Source organism: Pan troglodytes, chromosome X, assembly GCF_028858775.2.
Source record: "Pan troglodytes isolate AG18354 chromosome X, NHGRI_mPanTro3-v2.0_pri, whole genome shotgun sequence".
Classification (NCBI taxonomy): domain Eukaryota; kingdom Metazoa; phylum Chordata; class Mammalia; order Primates; family Hominidae; genus Pan; species Pan troglodytes.
In genome coordinates, this window is record NC_072421.2 from 8,673,202 (window position 1) to 8,686,247 (window position 13,046).

The window sequence follows — 13,046 nt, forward strand, 5'->3', positions numbered from 1 at the left end:
TAGGTTTCATATATAGATTTGATGTCTATATTGATATATTATTTATAAATATAAATATGTTTAATATCTTTTATATATAATATATAGAATATAAATATTTATATATGTAATCTATAAATATAAAAACATACGATATATTAATATATAAATATACATAAAAGGTTCTACTGTGTACAAAAAAGAGTTGTGTATTTCTAATGTGTATAATCTATATTTGCATTGATTTATATTTATATATTTTATATATAAATATATATTCCATATTTTGTCTATATGTATATATTTTATATGTAAACATATGTTTGTCTATAGTAAATATAGTTGTATATTTTATTTATATAAAAATTTACATATATTTGTATATAGTAAATTCTACTAGATATAGAAAAGACCTGTGTATTTCTAATGTATGGAAATATGAAATGTACTTTCTGTCTCCTCAGTTGCAAAAATAAAAAGGCTTTTTTCAAGTGGATAGATTTTTCTCTACTTTGAATTTTTCTTCTTAATTATATTAGATTGTAGGGAGGGGACGCTGAAAGGAAAGAGATGGAAACAATTCTTCCATCGGTTTCTATAACCGAAAAGGTATTTTGACAGTGAAACCTAAGTAGGTAGAATCCAGTTCTTGGTACCTGGTGTATGTGCTAGCAAGATTGCATGAAGAAACAAACCGTATAAGAAGCGGAGTCATCCTGTGAAGGGGAAATTTGTCTCCAGTGCTCAGCCATGACGCAATCCTTATCCTCCTGTCTGGCTAACTGTGACCTGTCCCTGTGACCTCAACCCCGCGGGACCCCACTTCCCTCCCTCCCCACACACCACTTGTTCCTTCCTTCTGTCCTTTCTCCCTCCCCACACACCACCTCTTCCTCCCACCCTCCCCACACACCACCTCTTCCTCCCTCCCTCCCTCCCCACACACCACCTCTTCCTCCCTCCCTCCCCACACACCACCCCTTCCTCCCTCCCTCCCTCCCCACACACCACCTCTTCCTCCCTCCCTCCCTCCCCACACACCACCTCTTCCTCCCTCCCTCCCCACACACCACCTCTTCCTCCCTCCCTCCCTCCCCACACACCTCCTCTTCCTCCCTCCCTCCACACACCACCTCTTCCTCCCTCCCTCCCCACACACCACCTCTTCCTCCCTCCCTCCCTCCCCACACACCTCCTCTTCCTCCCTCCCTCCCCACACACCACCTCTTCCTCTCTCCCTCCCCACACACGTCCTCTTCCTCCCTCCCTCCCCACACACCACCTCTTCCTCCCTCCCTCCCCACACACCTCCTCTTCCTCCCTCCCTCCCCAAACACCACCTCTTCCTCCCTCCCTCCCTCCACACACCACCTCTTCCTCCCTCCCTCCCCACACACCACCCCTTCCTCCCTCCCTCCCCACACACCACCTCTTCCTCCCTCCCTCCCCACACACCACCTCTTCCTCCCTCCCTCCCCACACACCACCTCTTCCTCCCACCCTCCCCACACACCACCTCTTCCTCCCTCCCTCCCTCCCCACACACCACCTCTTCCTCCCTGCCTCCCCACACACCACCTCTTCCTCCCTCCCTCCCCACACACCACCTCTTCCTCCCACCCTCCCCACACACCACCTCTTCCTCCCTCCCTCCCTCCCTCCACACACCACCTCTTCCTCCCTCCCTCCCCACACACCACCCCTTCCTCCCTCCCTCCCCACACACCACCCCTTCCTCCCTCCCTCCCCACACACCACCTCTTCCTCCCACCCTCCCCACACACCACCTCTTCCTCCCTCCCTCCCTCCCTCCACACACCACCTCTTCCTCCCTCCCTCCCCACACACCACCCCTTCCTCCCTCCCTCCCCACACACCACCCCTTCCTCCCTCCCTCCCCACACACCACCTCTTCCTCCCACCCTCCCCACACACCTCCTCTTCCTCCCTCCCTCCCCACACACCACCCCTTCCTCCCTCCCTCCCCACACACCTCCTCTTCCTCCCTCCCTCCCCACACACCACCTCTTCCTCCCTCCCTCCCCACACACGTCCTCTTCCTCCCTCCCTCCCCACACACCACCTCTTCCTCCCTCCCTCCCCACACACCACCTCTTCCTCCCTCCCTCCCCACACACCACCTCTTCCTCCCTCCCTCCCTCCCCACACACCTCCTCTTCCTCCCTCCCTCCCTCCCCACACACCACCTCTTCCTCCCTCCCTCCCCACACACCACCTGTTCCTCCCTCCCTCCCTCCCCACCCACCACCTCTTCCTCCCTCCCTCCCTCCCTCCCCACACACCACCTCTTCCCCCCTCCCTCCCTCCCTCCCCACTATCAGAGAACACGGAGTCACTCAGATCAATTTGCAACACATTCATTTTATTATCAACAGTATGGCAAGCACCCCGCTGGTGAGATCTCTGAGGTCTGGCGGCTGGGCCTGAACTTAGTCGCTGCTCTCGGAGATAGGGGAGTAGCTGGCCGTCTACACACTCGGTAGTTCTTCCACCTCGCTCTCCTGACTCAGTGGTTCTTCCATCTCGGTCTCCTGACTCAGTGGTTCTTCCACCTCGCTCTCCTGACTCAGTGGTTCCCCCACCTCGGTCTCCTGACTCAGTGGTTCCCCCACCTCGCTCTCCTGACTCAGGGGGTCGTGCTGGCTCCCCTCGCTCACTGGCTCCTCCGGCGGCAGCTCGTGCTGAGGGAGCTCCTGGCTGGGCTGCTCGCTGGGGCCGGGTGCCGCTGGCCCGCTCTCCGCCTCAGGTGCCGTCACGGCCGCCATCTTTGTCGCAGCCCCTTTCTTCCCGCGTCTCCCTCTACGAACCGCTTTTCCCTTCTTGGCCACCTTGGCAGTCTGGAAGGACAACAGGGACGATCACAGAAGGGCTGTGGTTTAGGGACGAGGATGGAGGAGGCTGGGAACAGGGACGTGTCCTCAGAAGCGGTGGGGACCGGGTTGGGGGGTTGTGCCAAGTGAGGACAGGAGAGGCTTCTTGTGAGGAAGGAGGCGAGGGGAAGACGAGGAGGAGCTTGGGAGGGTCACTCACCTTCTTCTTCGGGCCACTGGGGCTCAGCTGAGAGGAGGCCTTCCTCTTTGCTGCCTCCTCGGCCTTGGCCGGAGGTCCCGAGGCTCTCGGCTTTGGACTCATCTTCCGCAGCTCAACGTCTCGCAACGGTCGACTAACTCCAGGCTGTCTGGCCTCCCTGTATATACCCCTCTCGCGATCCCAGGACGAGACAATCACGCCCCTGAGCTGTGATTGGTCAACACTCCACTACCCAGCCAATGGTAGCCCTCGGTGGGAAGGCAGGCCGTATACGTCACAAAGCACCATCAGGACATGGCCGATGAAGTCGGGGGCGGGGGGTGGGGGTGACATCTAATGAGGAAGGCAGGGTGCTCTAGTTGGAGAAAGGGAGATTTGGGTTATCACCCCTAAAGATAGTTCCCAAACTGACATGTCGCCCCTCCTAAACTCCCCATGTTCAATTTTGGCAGATTACGTGGCACGGGAGGATATTTCCGCCACATGTTTCCCCCGGACCTCCCATTCAGTGGTACATTCTGTTCCTCCACACCTGCCATCATTACCCAGTTTCTGTATGACCTGCCTAAAATCCCTCCATGCTAACTGGGATAGACAGAGGGCTATATGAAGACGTCAATTGACCAGGCACAGTGGCTCACGCTTGTAATCCCAGCACTTTGGGAGACCAAGGTGGGTGGATCACTTGAGGTCAGGAGTTTGAGACCAGCCTGAACAACATGATGAAACCCCATCTCTGCTAAAAATACCAAAATTACCCGGGCGTGGTGGCACGCACGTGTAGTTCCAGCTACTCAGGAAGCTGAGGCAGGAGGATCTCTTGAACCCGGGAGTTGGAGGTTGCAGTAAGCCAAGATTGTGCCACTGCACTCCAGCCTGGGCGACAGAGCAAGTCTCTGTCTCAGAAAACAACAAGAAGAAGACAAAAGCTATCTTATCTGTGTGTTCTTTTGTATTTACTCATTAGGATAAAGAGGCAATTCTAATGAAAGTAGGACTTCAAAAAATAGATATACTCTATGGCCATATCAAAATTATTAAAAGCACCTTACTGTCTGTGTTCTTAAAAAAATTATACTGCTGTAAATGATTAAGGCAACTGAGCAAGATATATTAATATCAGTGCTGAGCCACTGGTTTGTGGGTATGTCATTTCCACAGACATCAAAATGCTATTTAGTTTGTTTTGGTCCAGCATTCAATGATACCTCCCCTTAGAATTGAATGAAAGCATTTTGTTAACATTTATGTACGCTTACAATTATTTCACATCTGTGGCAAGGTAAATTATGTAGAGTGCTTTGTTTATCCAGTTTAATATTCGTGGATTATGTGGAAGTTTATATGGACATCTAAAAACTTGAATGATGAATTCGCCTGCCTTTCCTTTTTTTAATGTGCAGTTTTCACATGAAACAACATATAACAACATGTAAAAAGATTTTTTGCATGTAACATGTTAAAAAGATGTACATGTTTTTACATGTAAAACAATTTTACATGTAACATGTAAAAAAAGAAATGTTCATTTGGAAACACTTTATTTAGTAAATATGAAATTCAGAATATATATGGAGTAAGTGAAGTAAATGTATTCTTTTGCCAAGTTTCTGAAATTCCATTCATGAATCCTTCAAAACACAGTACTCCCATTGGGAGGAGAGGAGTGACTTCCTCTCATTTTTCCTCGTGCTATTTATGTTAATTGGCCCCTGTATACCACTCATCTTTTCTAGGTTTTCCAAGTTTCAGAAAAAAAACAAGTTCATTCAGATTGTGTTTTTCTGCCTGCAGTCATGTATACAGCAATAAGTGAGTCCCTATGGGGAGCATTTAATTCCTAAAGTTTGCATTTTCATAAAGGATTTTCCTTTTACCCAAAGCGTGTGTTGGTACTACTAAGTACTATGAAGTACTACTTTAAGTTTCTAAAAAGATCCTTATTTGAGATCTCTTTCAGTAGTTACAGAGCCAAAATAAGCACTGCAGAGGTCCATGTCTGAGTTCTGTTGTACATCCTGGGTTATCTGACTACTATTTACTCGATAGTGGAAGGACAAGAAAGAGGCCACAATGTACTTAATGATGGAACAGTTGATGTTTATGCCACCCCTTACTACCTCAAATGAGTAACTGTGTACTTGAAGTGATATTATTTTTAGAGACCAGGTGTCGCTCTGGCCCAGCCAGAATGCAGTGGTACGATCATAGCTCATTGCAACCTTGACCTCCTGGGCTCAAGCGATCCTCTCACCTGAGCCTTCAGAGTGGCTGGTACCACAGGTGTGTGCACCACATCCAACTTATATATAATATATAATATATATTATACATAATATAATATATAACATATATTATACATAATATAATGTATAACATATTATACACAATATAATGTATAACATATATTATACACAATATAATGTATAACATATATTGTACATAATATAATGTATAACATATATTGTACATAATATAATGTATAACATATATTGTACATAATATAATGTATAACATATATTGTACATAATATAATGTATAACATATATTATACATAATATAATGTATAACATATATTATACATAATATAATATGTAATAATATATTATACATAATATAAGATATAATATATATTATGCATAATATATTATATAATATATTATACACAATATAATATATAATATATTATACATAATATAATATATAATATATTATGCATAATATAATATATAATATATTATGCATAATATAATATGTATTATGCATAATATATTATGTATAATGCATAATATATTATGTATAATGCATAATATATATAATAGATTATATATATTATAATATATAATCTATTATACACAATTTATATTATCTATCATACATAATATATATTATCTATTATACATAATATATATTATCTATTATAGATAATGTAAGCTATATATTATCTATTATACATAATGTAAGATATATATTATACATAATGTAAGATATATTATATATTATACATAATGTAACATATATTATATATTATACATAACGTAATATATTATGTATTACATATTATACATAATGTAATATATTATACATTATATATAATATCTATAGCATAATTATATAATATCTATAGCATAATTATATAATTATGCTATATACACTATAAATATCTAATATATTAGATATATAATCTGTATAGCATAATTATGTAATATGTAATAATACAAATTTTATATATATATAAAAATATATATTTTATATATATATAATTTGTATTATTATATATTATATATTATATATAATATGTAATGATATATAATATATAATATAATTATAATAAATTATAATTGATATTATATTATATATTTATATTATATATTACATATTTATATTATATTATATATATTCTATTATTAATTTATATTCTATATAACAGATATATAATATAATATATATGATATAATATATATAATAATATAATATATATAATATATAATATAATATATATTATATATAATATATATAATATATAATGTATTTTTATATATGATATATAATATAATATGTATAATAAACATATATAATATATAATTATATAATATAATATATATAATATATAAGATACAACATAATTATATATTATATATGATATATAATATATAAGATATGTAATATATAATATAATATGTATAATATATATAATGTTATATAATATATATTATATATAATAGAATAATATATATCATATATACTATATATTATATATAGTATATATTGTTATATAATATATATATTATATATTATATATATTATATAATTATATATATACACACACACACACACACACAGACACACACACACACACACGTTTTTTCTTTCTAGAGATGAAGCCTCCCTGCATTGTCCAGGCCCGTCTCAAATTCCTGGCCTCCAGTGATCCCCCTGCCTTGGCCTCCCAAATTGCTGGGATTGTAGGCATGAGCCACTGATCCTGGCTGCATTATCTCACTCCTATGTGGAATCTAAAACAGTTGAACTCACAGAATCAGAGAATACAATGTGGTTTCCAGGAGCCGGGGGAGGTGGAAGGTTGGGGAGATGTTGGCCAAAGGGTACAAGATTTCAGTTAGACAGGAGGAGTAAGTTCAAGAGCTCTATTGTAAAACACTGTGACAACAGCTAATGATAATATTGTATTTTTAAAGATTGCTAAGAGGGTAGATTTTAAGAGTTCTCACCACAAAGAAACTTATACTTAGGTGAAGTAATGCAATCGTCAACTAGCTCGGTGTAGCTATTTCACGATGTATACATATTTCAAAGCAACCTGGTGTAGATGGTATATACCATTTAAGTTCGTCAATTAAAATAAGTTAGTGAAATGTTTGGAATTAAAAGTAAAAACATACACTTATTGCCCTGCAGTTCTATAGTTTCATGTAAAGTCTGGACTGAGTGCCTTTGGGTTAACATTCAAGATGACAGTGGGGCAATGTCCCTTCTGGGGGTTGTAGGGGAGGAGCTGTTTTCTTGTGTTTTTCAGACTCTGAAAGCTCCCACCATTCCTTGTCTCATGGCCTCTTTCTCCATCTTAAAAGCCAGCATTTTTGGGGTCGGATCCTTGTCATGTGGCTGTCTTTCTGGTTCCTTTCTCCTGCCTCTTTTACACTTAGAAAGACCCTTGGGATTCCACTGGACTCCCCCAGAGATAACCCAAGATAATATCCATGCTTCAGGTCAGCTGATTGGTACCTGTCAATAGCACCTTCCAACTCATTTCCTCCCTTGCCTTGTCGTCTCACATGTTCACAGGTTCCAGGGATGAGTTCCTGGACATCTTTGGAGGGTACTTATTTTGCCTACCAAATACACCCTTTCTTTAAATGCACCTCATCTTAAAAATGGCATTGTTTTAGGTGGGCACAGTAGCTCATGCCTATAATCCCAGCGCTTTGGGAGGCAGGGATGGGAGAATCACTTGAGGCCAGGAGTTTGAGACCACCCTGGCCAGCATAGCAAGATCTCATCTGTACAAAATCATTTTTTAAATGGCACCATTATAAAGAGGGAGATAGCGTGGATTCCATCCTGGTCTCAGCCCTTGTTGAAAAGTGTTGACTTGCATAAACTGAAAAGCCACAGTGACAATAAAAAGCTCATCCCTTGCTACTCCTAAGGAGAAACGCTGGCTCCCATAAGCAAATGATGTGAGTGTAAGTCTTTGTGTATGTGTCCATGGGCTGGGGAACGGGTTCGCTGAGTTAATGGAGGCTTTGAAGTCTGTACTGTCTTCCACCTGGCTGCAAATTGTATACAGTAGTTCAAGGGATCCCCTCACTTCAGGCCTCCCGAATACCTGGGAATACAGGCATGTGCCACCATGCTGGCTAATTTTTTTGTGCGTTTTGTAAAGACATGGTCTCACTACGTTGCCCAGGCTGGTCTTGAACTCCTGGCCTCAAGTGATCCTCCTGCCTCAGCCTCCCAAAGTGCTGGGATTACAGGCATGAGCCACTGCATCCAGCTGACCTATGTGCTTTGTTTTTTATTTTATTATTTCATTTTATTTTTATTTTATTTTTTGAGACAGGGTCTTGCTCTGTCACCCAGGCTGGAGGGCAGTGGTGCAATCATAGCTCACTGCAAACTCTGCCCCCGGCCTCAAGTGATCCTCCCATCTCTGCCTCATGAGTAGCTGGGACCACAGGCATGTGTCACCATGACCAGCTAATGTCTGTATTTTTAGTAGAGATGGGGTTTTGCCGTGTTGAAATAGACTCTCTTTATTTAAAACATATGTCTGTCTATTCCTGAGTACAGTTTAAAAACATCTTTTTTTATTATTTGAATTTGTAAGGGTCTTATGTGTAAATAGAAAAGAAAATGCTTATGATAAAATTAATCATAATTAAAATTATTGAATAATTAATATATTAATATATTTGCTTAACAAAATGTTAATATTCTCTTAAAATATCATTACTAACACATAATCCACAAAAACCCTACCTTGGATTTTATTACATAGTTTAGAACTTTTATTGCATGTTCTTATCTTTGTAGTACCATACATGAATTTTAACATCTCTAAGCACAGGAGAAGATTGTATACGTCATTGCCCTTACCTTACAGCTAATAAATGATTGATCATTTCAGAAAGCAGGCATTTAAAGCTGTGTGAACATGAAGCATTCATCATTACAGATAGATGCTCTTGATCACATAGCTACATGGTATCCAGCAGTTGCAACTTACAAAGTGTATCAGTCCAGGATCTGATTGGTTCTGCAAATTTAGATGACTCATTTTCCAATATTTTCAAGTTGCAGCCCCATGTTTTCATACATGTCATTTCTGATTTACCATTAAGCATGTTCTGGTAAATTGTTTCTCTCGACTGCTCATGCAGTGTTTTGAACTGGTGCCATAGTGGATTTACTTTCTTCCCTTCAGTATAGACAGATACATGTGCTTATTTCTAAACCTCATTAGCTGCCACTAAGGACCAGGAAGCAAAGTCCAAGTGACTGAAAGCGGTTTCAAGTTATTCTTTGATTGGCTTTCGGAGTGAGTTTGATGCAATCTCCTCACTTTTCTAGCCAGGGTGATTTGGCCAAGTTATCTGTCCTCAACCATTCCTGTTTGGGCTGTAATACTGTTTTGCCAAACACAGAAACACTAATGTAGATAGCTCACACTTACGGTTTCCAGAAATTTTTTTCATACAGGGAAGTTTTCTTAAAATGTATCAATCTCTTTTTTTTTTCTAAATCCACAAACAAGATTGAATAATATATCACATATACATTTAAATACATATTGTAAATATTTGCATATGAATATATACAATATATGATTAATGTAAACCATTTTGTTTTCCTTACATTTCTTAAAATCAAAGCCAATGAAAAACATTTTAAGTACAATGATATAATTTACTGATAAAAGAAAATTATCTTCCCCTCTTCTATAAATTTACAGAGCCTGGAATTTTTATCAGATAAATTTTGGATACCTTATAGCACTAACATAGTCCTTTTTAAAAATATGTTTTTGAAATTTAGCTATTATTTTTAGTAGAGACATGATCTCACTATGTTGCCCAGGCTAGTTTCCAACTCCTGGCTCCAGTGATTCTCCCACTTGGCCTCCCAAATTGCTGGGACTACTAGGAATGAGCCACCATGTTGGCCCAGCATAGTCCTTTACAAAAAAAAAAAAAAAAAAAAAAAAAAAAGGCCACCATAAATATCTGCGGAGATATTGAGTGAGTGGATGGATTAACAAATGAATTAATCAATGAAGCAGTGTCTGAACTTAGGAGAAATTTTTTTTTTTTTTTTTTTTTTGAGATGGAGTCTTGCTCTGTCGCCCAGGTTGGAGTGCAGTGGTGCAATCTCGACTCACTGCAAGCTCCGCCTCCCAGGTTCACGCCATTCTCCTGCCTCAGCCTCCCGAGTAGTTGGGACTACAGGCGCCCGCCACCACGCCCAGCTAATTTTTTGTATTTTTAGTAGAGACGGAGTTTCACCGTGTTAGCCAGGATGGTCTCGATCTCCTGACCTCGTGATCCACCCGCCTCGGCCTCCCAAAGTGCTGGGATTACAGGCGTGAGCCACCGCGCCCAGCCTCTTTTTTTTTTTTTAAGGAACATTAGTTAAAATGTACTAAACAGCTCCATACGACTTCTCCAGAATGATGGACATTGCCCTATAGACATATATGAAAAATGTATATGTTTATTTATAACAGATATACAACTTCCTTTATTACTGTATTCACTTTATGTTGTACTTATTTTTCTACAAATGACTACAAAAGCCTGTTTGGTTATAATACAATTTCTATAGGCACTTAAACAAACAAAATAGCTCCATCCTTATTTGTGTTCAAAATTTGAAAGTTGCTATTTTGGGGTCATTTTTATGTTCATATCTCTTTTTCTGAATTTGATTTTGTAATGCTTTTTTGTTACATTTATTTTAATTTTTTTATTTCTATAGGTTATTGGGGAGCAGGTAGTGTTTGGTCACATGGTATTTGGTAACACAAGAAAGTTCTTTACTTTTTTGAGATTTTGAGATTTTGGTGCACCCATCACCCGAGCAGTATACACTGAACCCTATTTGTAGTCTTTTATCCCTCACCCTCTTTTCACCCTTTCCCCCTAAGTCCCCAAAGTCCATTGTATCACTCTTATGCCTTCGTATCCTCATAGCTTAGTTCCCACTTACAAGTGAGAACATGTGATGTTTGGTTTTCCATTCCTGAGTTACTTCACTTAGAATAATAGTCTGCAGTCTCATCCAGGTTGTTGCAAACGCCATTAATTCATTCCTTTCTATAGCTGAGTAGTTTTCCATTGTGTATATATACCACAGTTTCTTTATCTACTCGTTGATTGATGGGCATTAGGGTTGGTTCCATGTTTTTGCAATTGCGAATTGTGCTGCTATAAACATGGGTGTGCAAGTATCTTTTTCGTATAATGATTTCTTTTTCTCTGGGTAGATACCCAGTAGTGGGATTGCTCGATCAAATGGTAGTTCTACTTTTAGTTCTCCAAGGAATCTCCACACTGTAATGCTCTTTTAAAATATGTGCTTTTTATTTCTTGCTTGAATTTTTTTTTTTTTGTATTTGGAAATTGATTTAGGAAGTATATGTAATCCATAGAGACCTCAGCCCATTTTTAAAGATTCATGTTACAAACACTCCAATAGCTTCCTGTGGGTCTGGCATGGTAGGAAGTACAGGTGAAAGAAGACAAATAAGACAGAACTGGTATTCTGGAGCTTGAGAAAATGAAGAACCCTGGCAATCACAATGCAGTGTGAGAAGTGTTGTGAGACATGCATTTGCGGGACCCCTAGGGGCACGTGTCTGTCTCCTAGTGCAGCCCAGGAGGTATTGTCATGGAAGGCATCCCTCTTAAATCATCTCCCAGAGGATGGCATCTGATGAGGGTAGGATGCATATTCCAGGCAAAGGAGGCAAAGGCACTGGGTTATTAAAGTATTGCAAATAACTCCTGCACACTTCTGGTACAAGTACAAATTGGTACAATCCCTGAGGAGAAATATTTGGTAATATCCACCAGTAATAAAATGTATTAATGATGAGATATGGGACCCAGCTCTCCCAGCTGTTCCATTTTTGAGAATGTTTCCTGCAGAGACACTTGCCCATGGATGACGTGGCAGATGCACAGTTTTGTTCACGGCAGCCCTAGCCTTCGCACAGAGTTACAAACACCCTAGATGTTCCTCAGGAGAGGAAGGATTCAATAAAATACTGTGTGTCCAAATGGTGGGAATGCCACTACAATCAAATGATAAGGAAGACTTTCTGAGATATGATGTTAGGTGAAAAAAGTGGGTTGTAAATGGACGTGTACGATATACTATATATTATGTGAACAAGGGAAAATACATATATGCCTTTACTTGTTTCTTGTAAATGTATAAAGTCATCTCAACGTGTAGGTAAGAAGCTGACAAAAATATTTGTCTCAGTGTGTGGTGTTGTTATATGGGACTAGATACAGGACTCGTTGGGGTGAAGGATGAGAGGGAGAGAATGGTCCAAGAAACAGCTACAGACCTTCTCCAAGCTTCTGCAGTCATCAACTCATGGCCAATTCCATTTCATCCCAACTCCTAGACATTTCTGCCTGCCCCAGAGTAGAATATCTTGTATATATACAGATGCACACACACACACACACACACACACACACACACACAGACACACACACATATTCATGTGCTTGGCTTATGGCCCAAATAAGATCCATGCATAAAAATTAAAGGTAAAATTTTTCTTTTAAATATGTACTTTGTCAACTTCTGCAATAATTATAAAAGCCTTAAATTATGAATGGAGTAAAGGGAGTTTGTTATTATTATCAAACTCTCCTAGACACAGTTTTATTTTTATTATGATTTTTCTTTTAACTCATAGTGATCTTTGTGTGTCTTTTTACGTTTTTAAATATACAGGGCCATTGAAGGTTTTCTTT

General features: G+C 39.9%; 1 protein-coding gene across 1 annotated transcript; it reads right to left on the reverse strand.

The window, feature by feature from the left end:
• Positions 1-2,341: 2,341 nt before the first annotated feature.
• Positions 2,342-3,274, reverse strand: LOC112206920 (variable charge X-linked-like). The gene is made up of 2 exons (NM_001427506.1): positions 3,031-3,274; positions 2,342-2,837 (listed from the first exon to the last, which is right to left on the reverse strand). Exons 1-2 carry the CDS (start codon positions 3,130-3,132, stop codon positions 2,469-2,471), a joined length of 471 nt encoding a protein of 156 aa, NP_001414435.1. The 5' UTR covers positions 3,133-3,274; the 3' UTR covers positions 2,342-2,468.
• Positions 3,275-13,046: the final 9,772 nt, after the last annotated feature.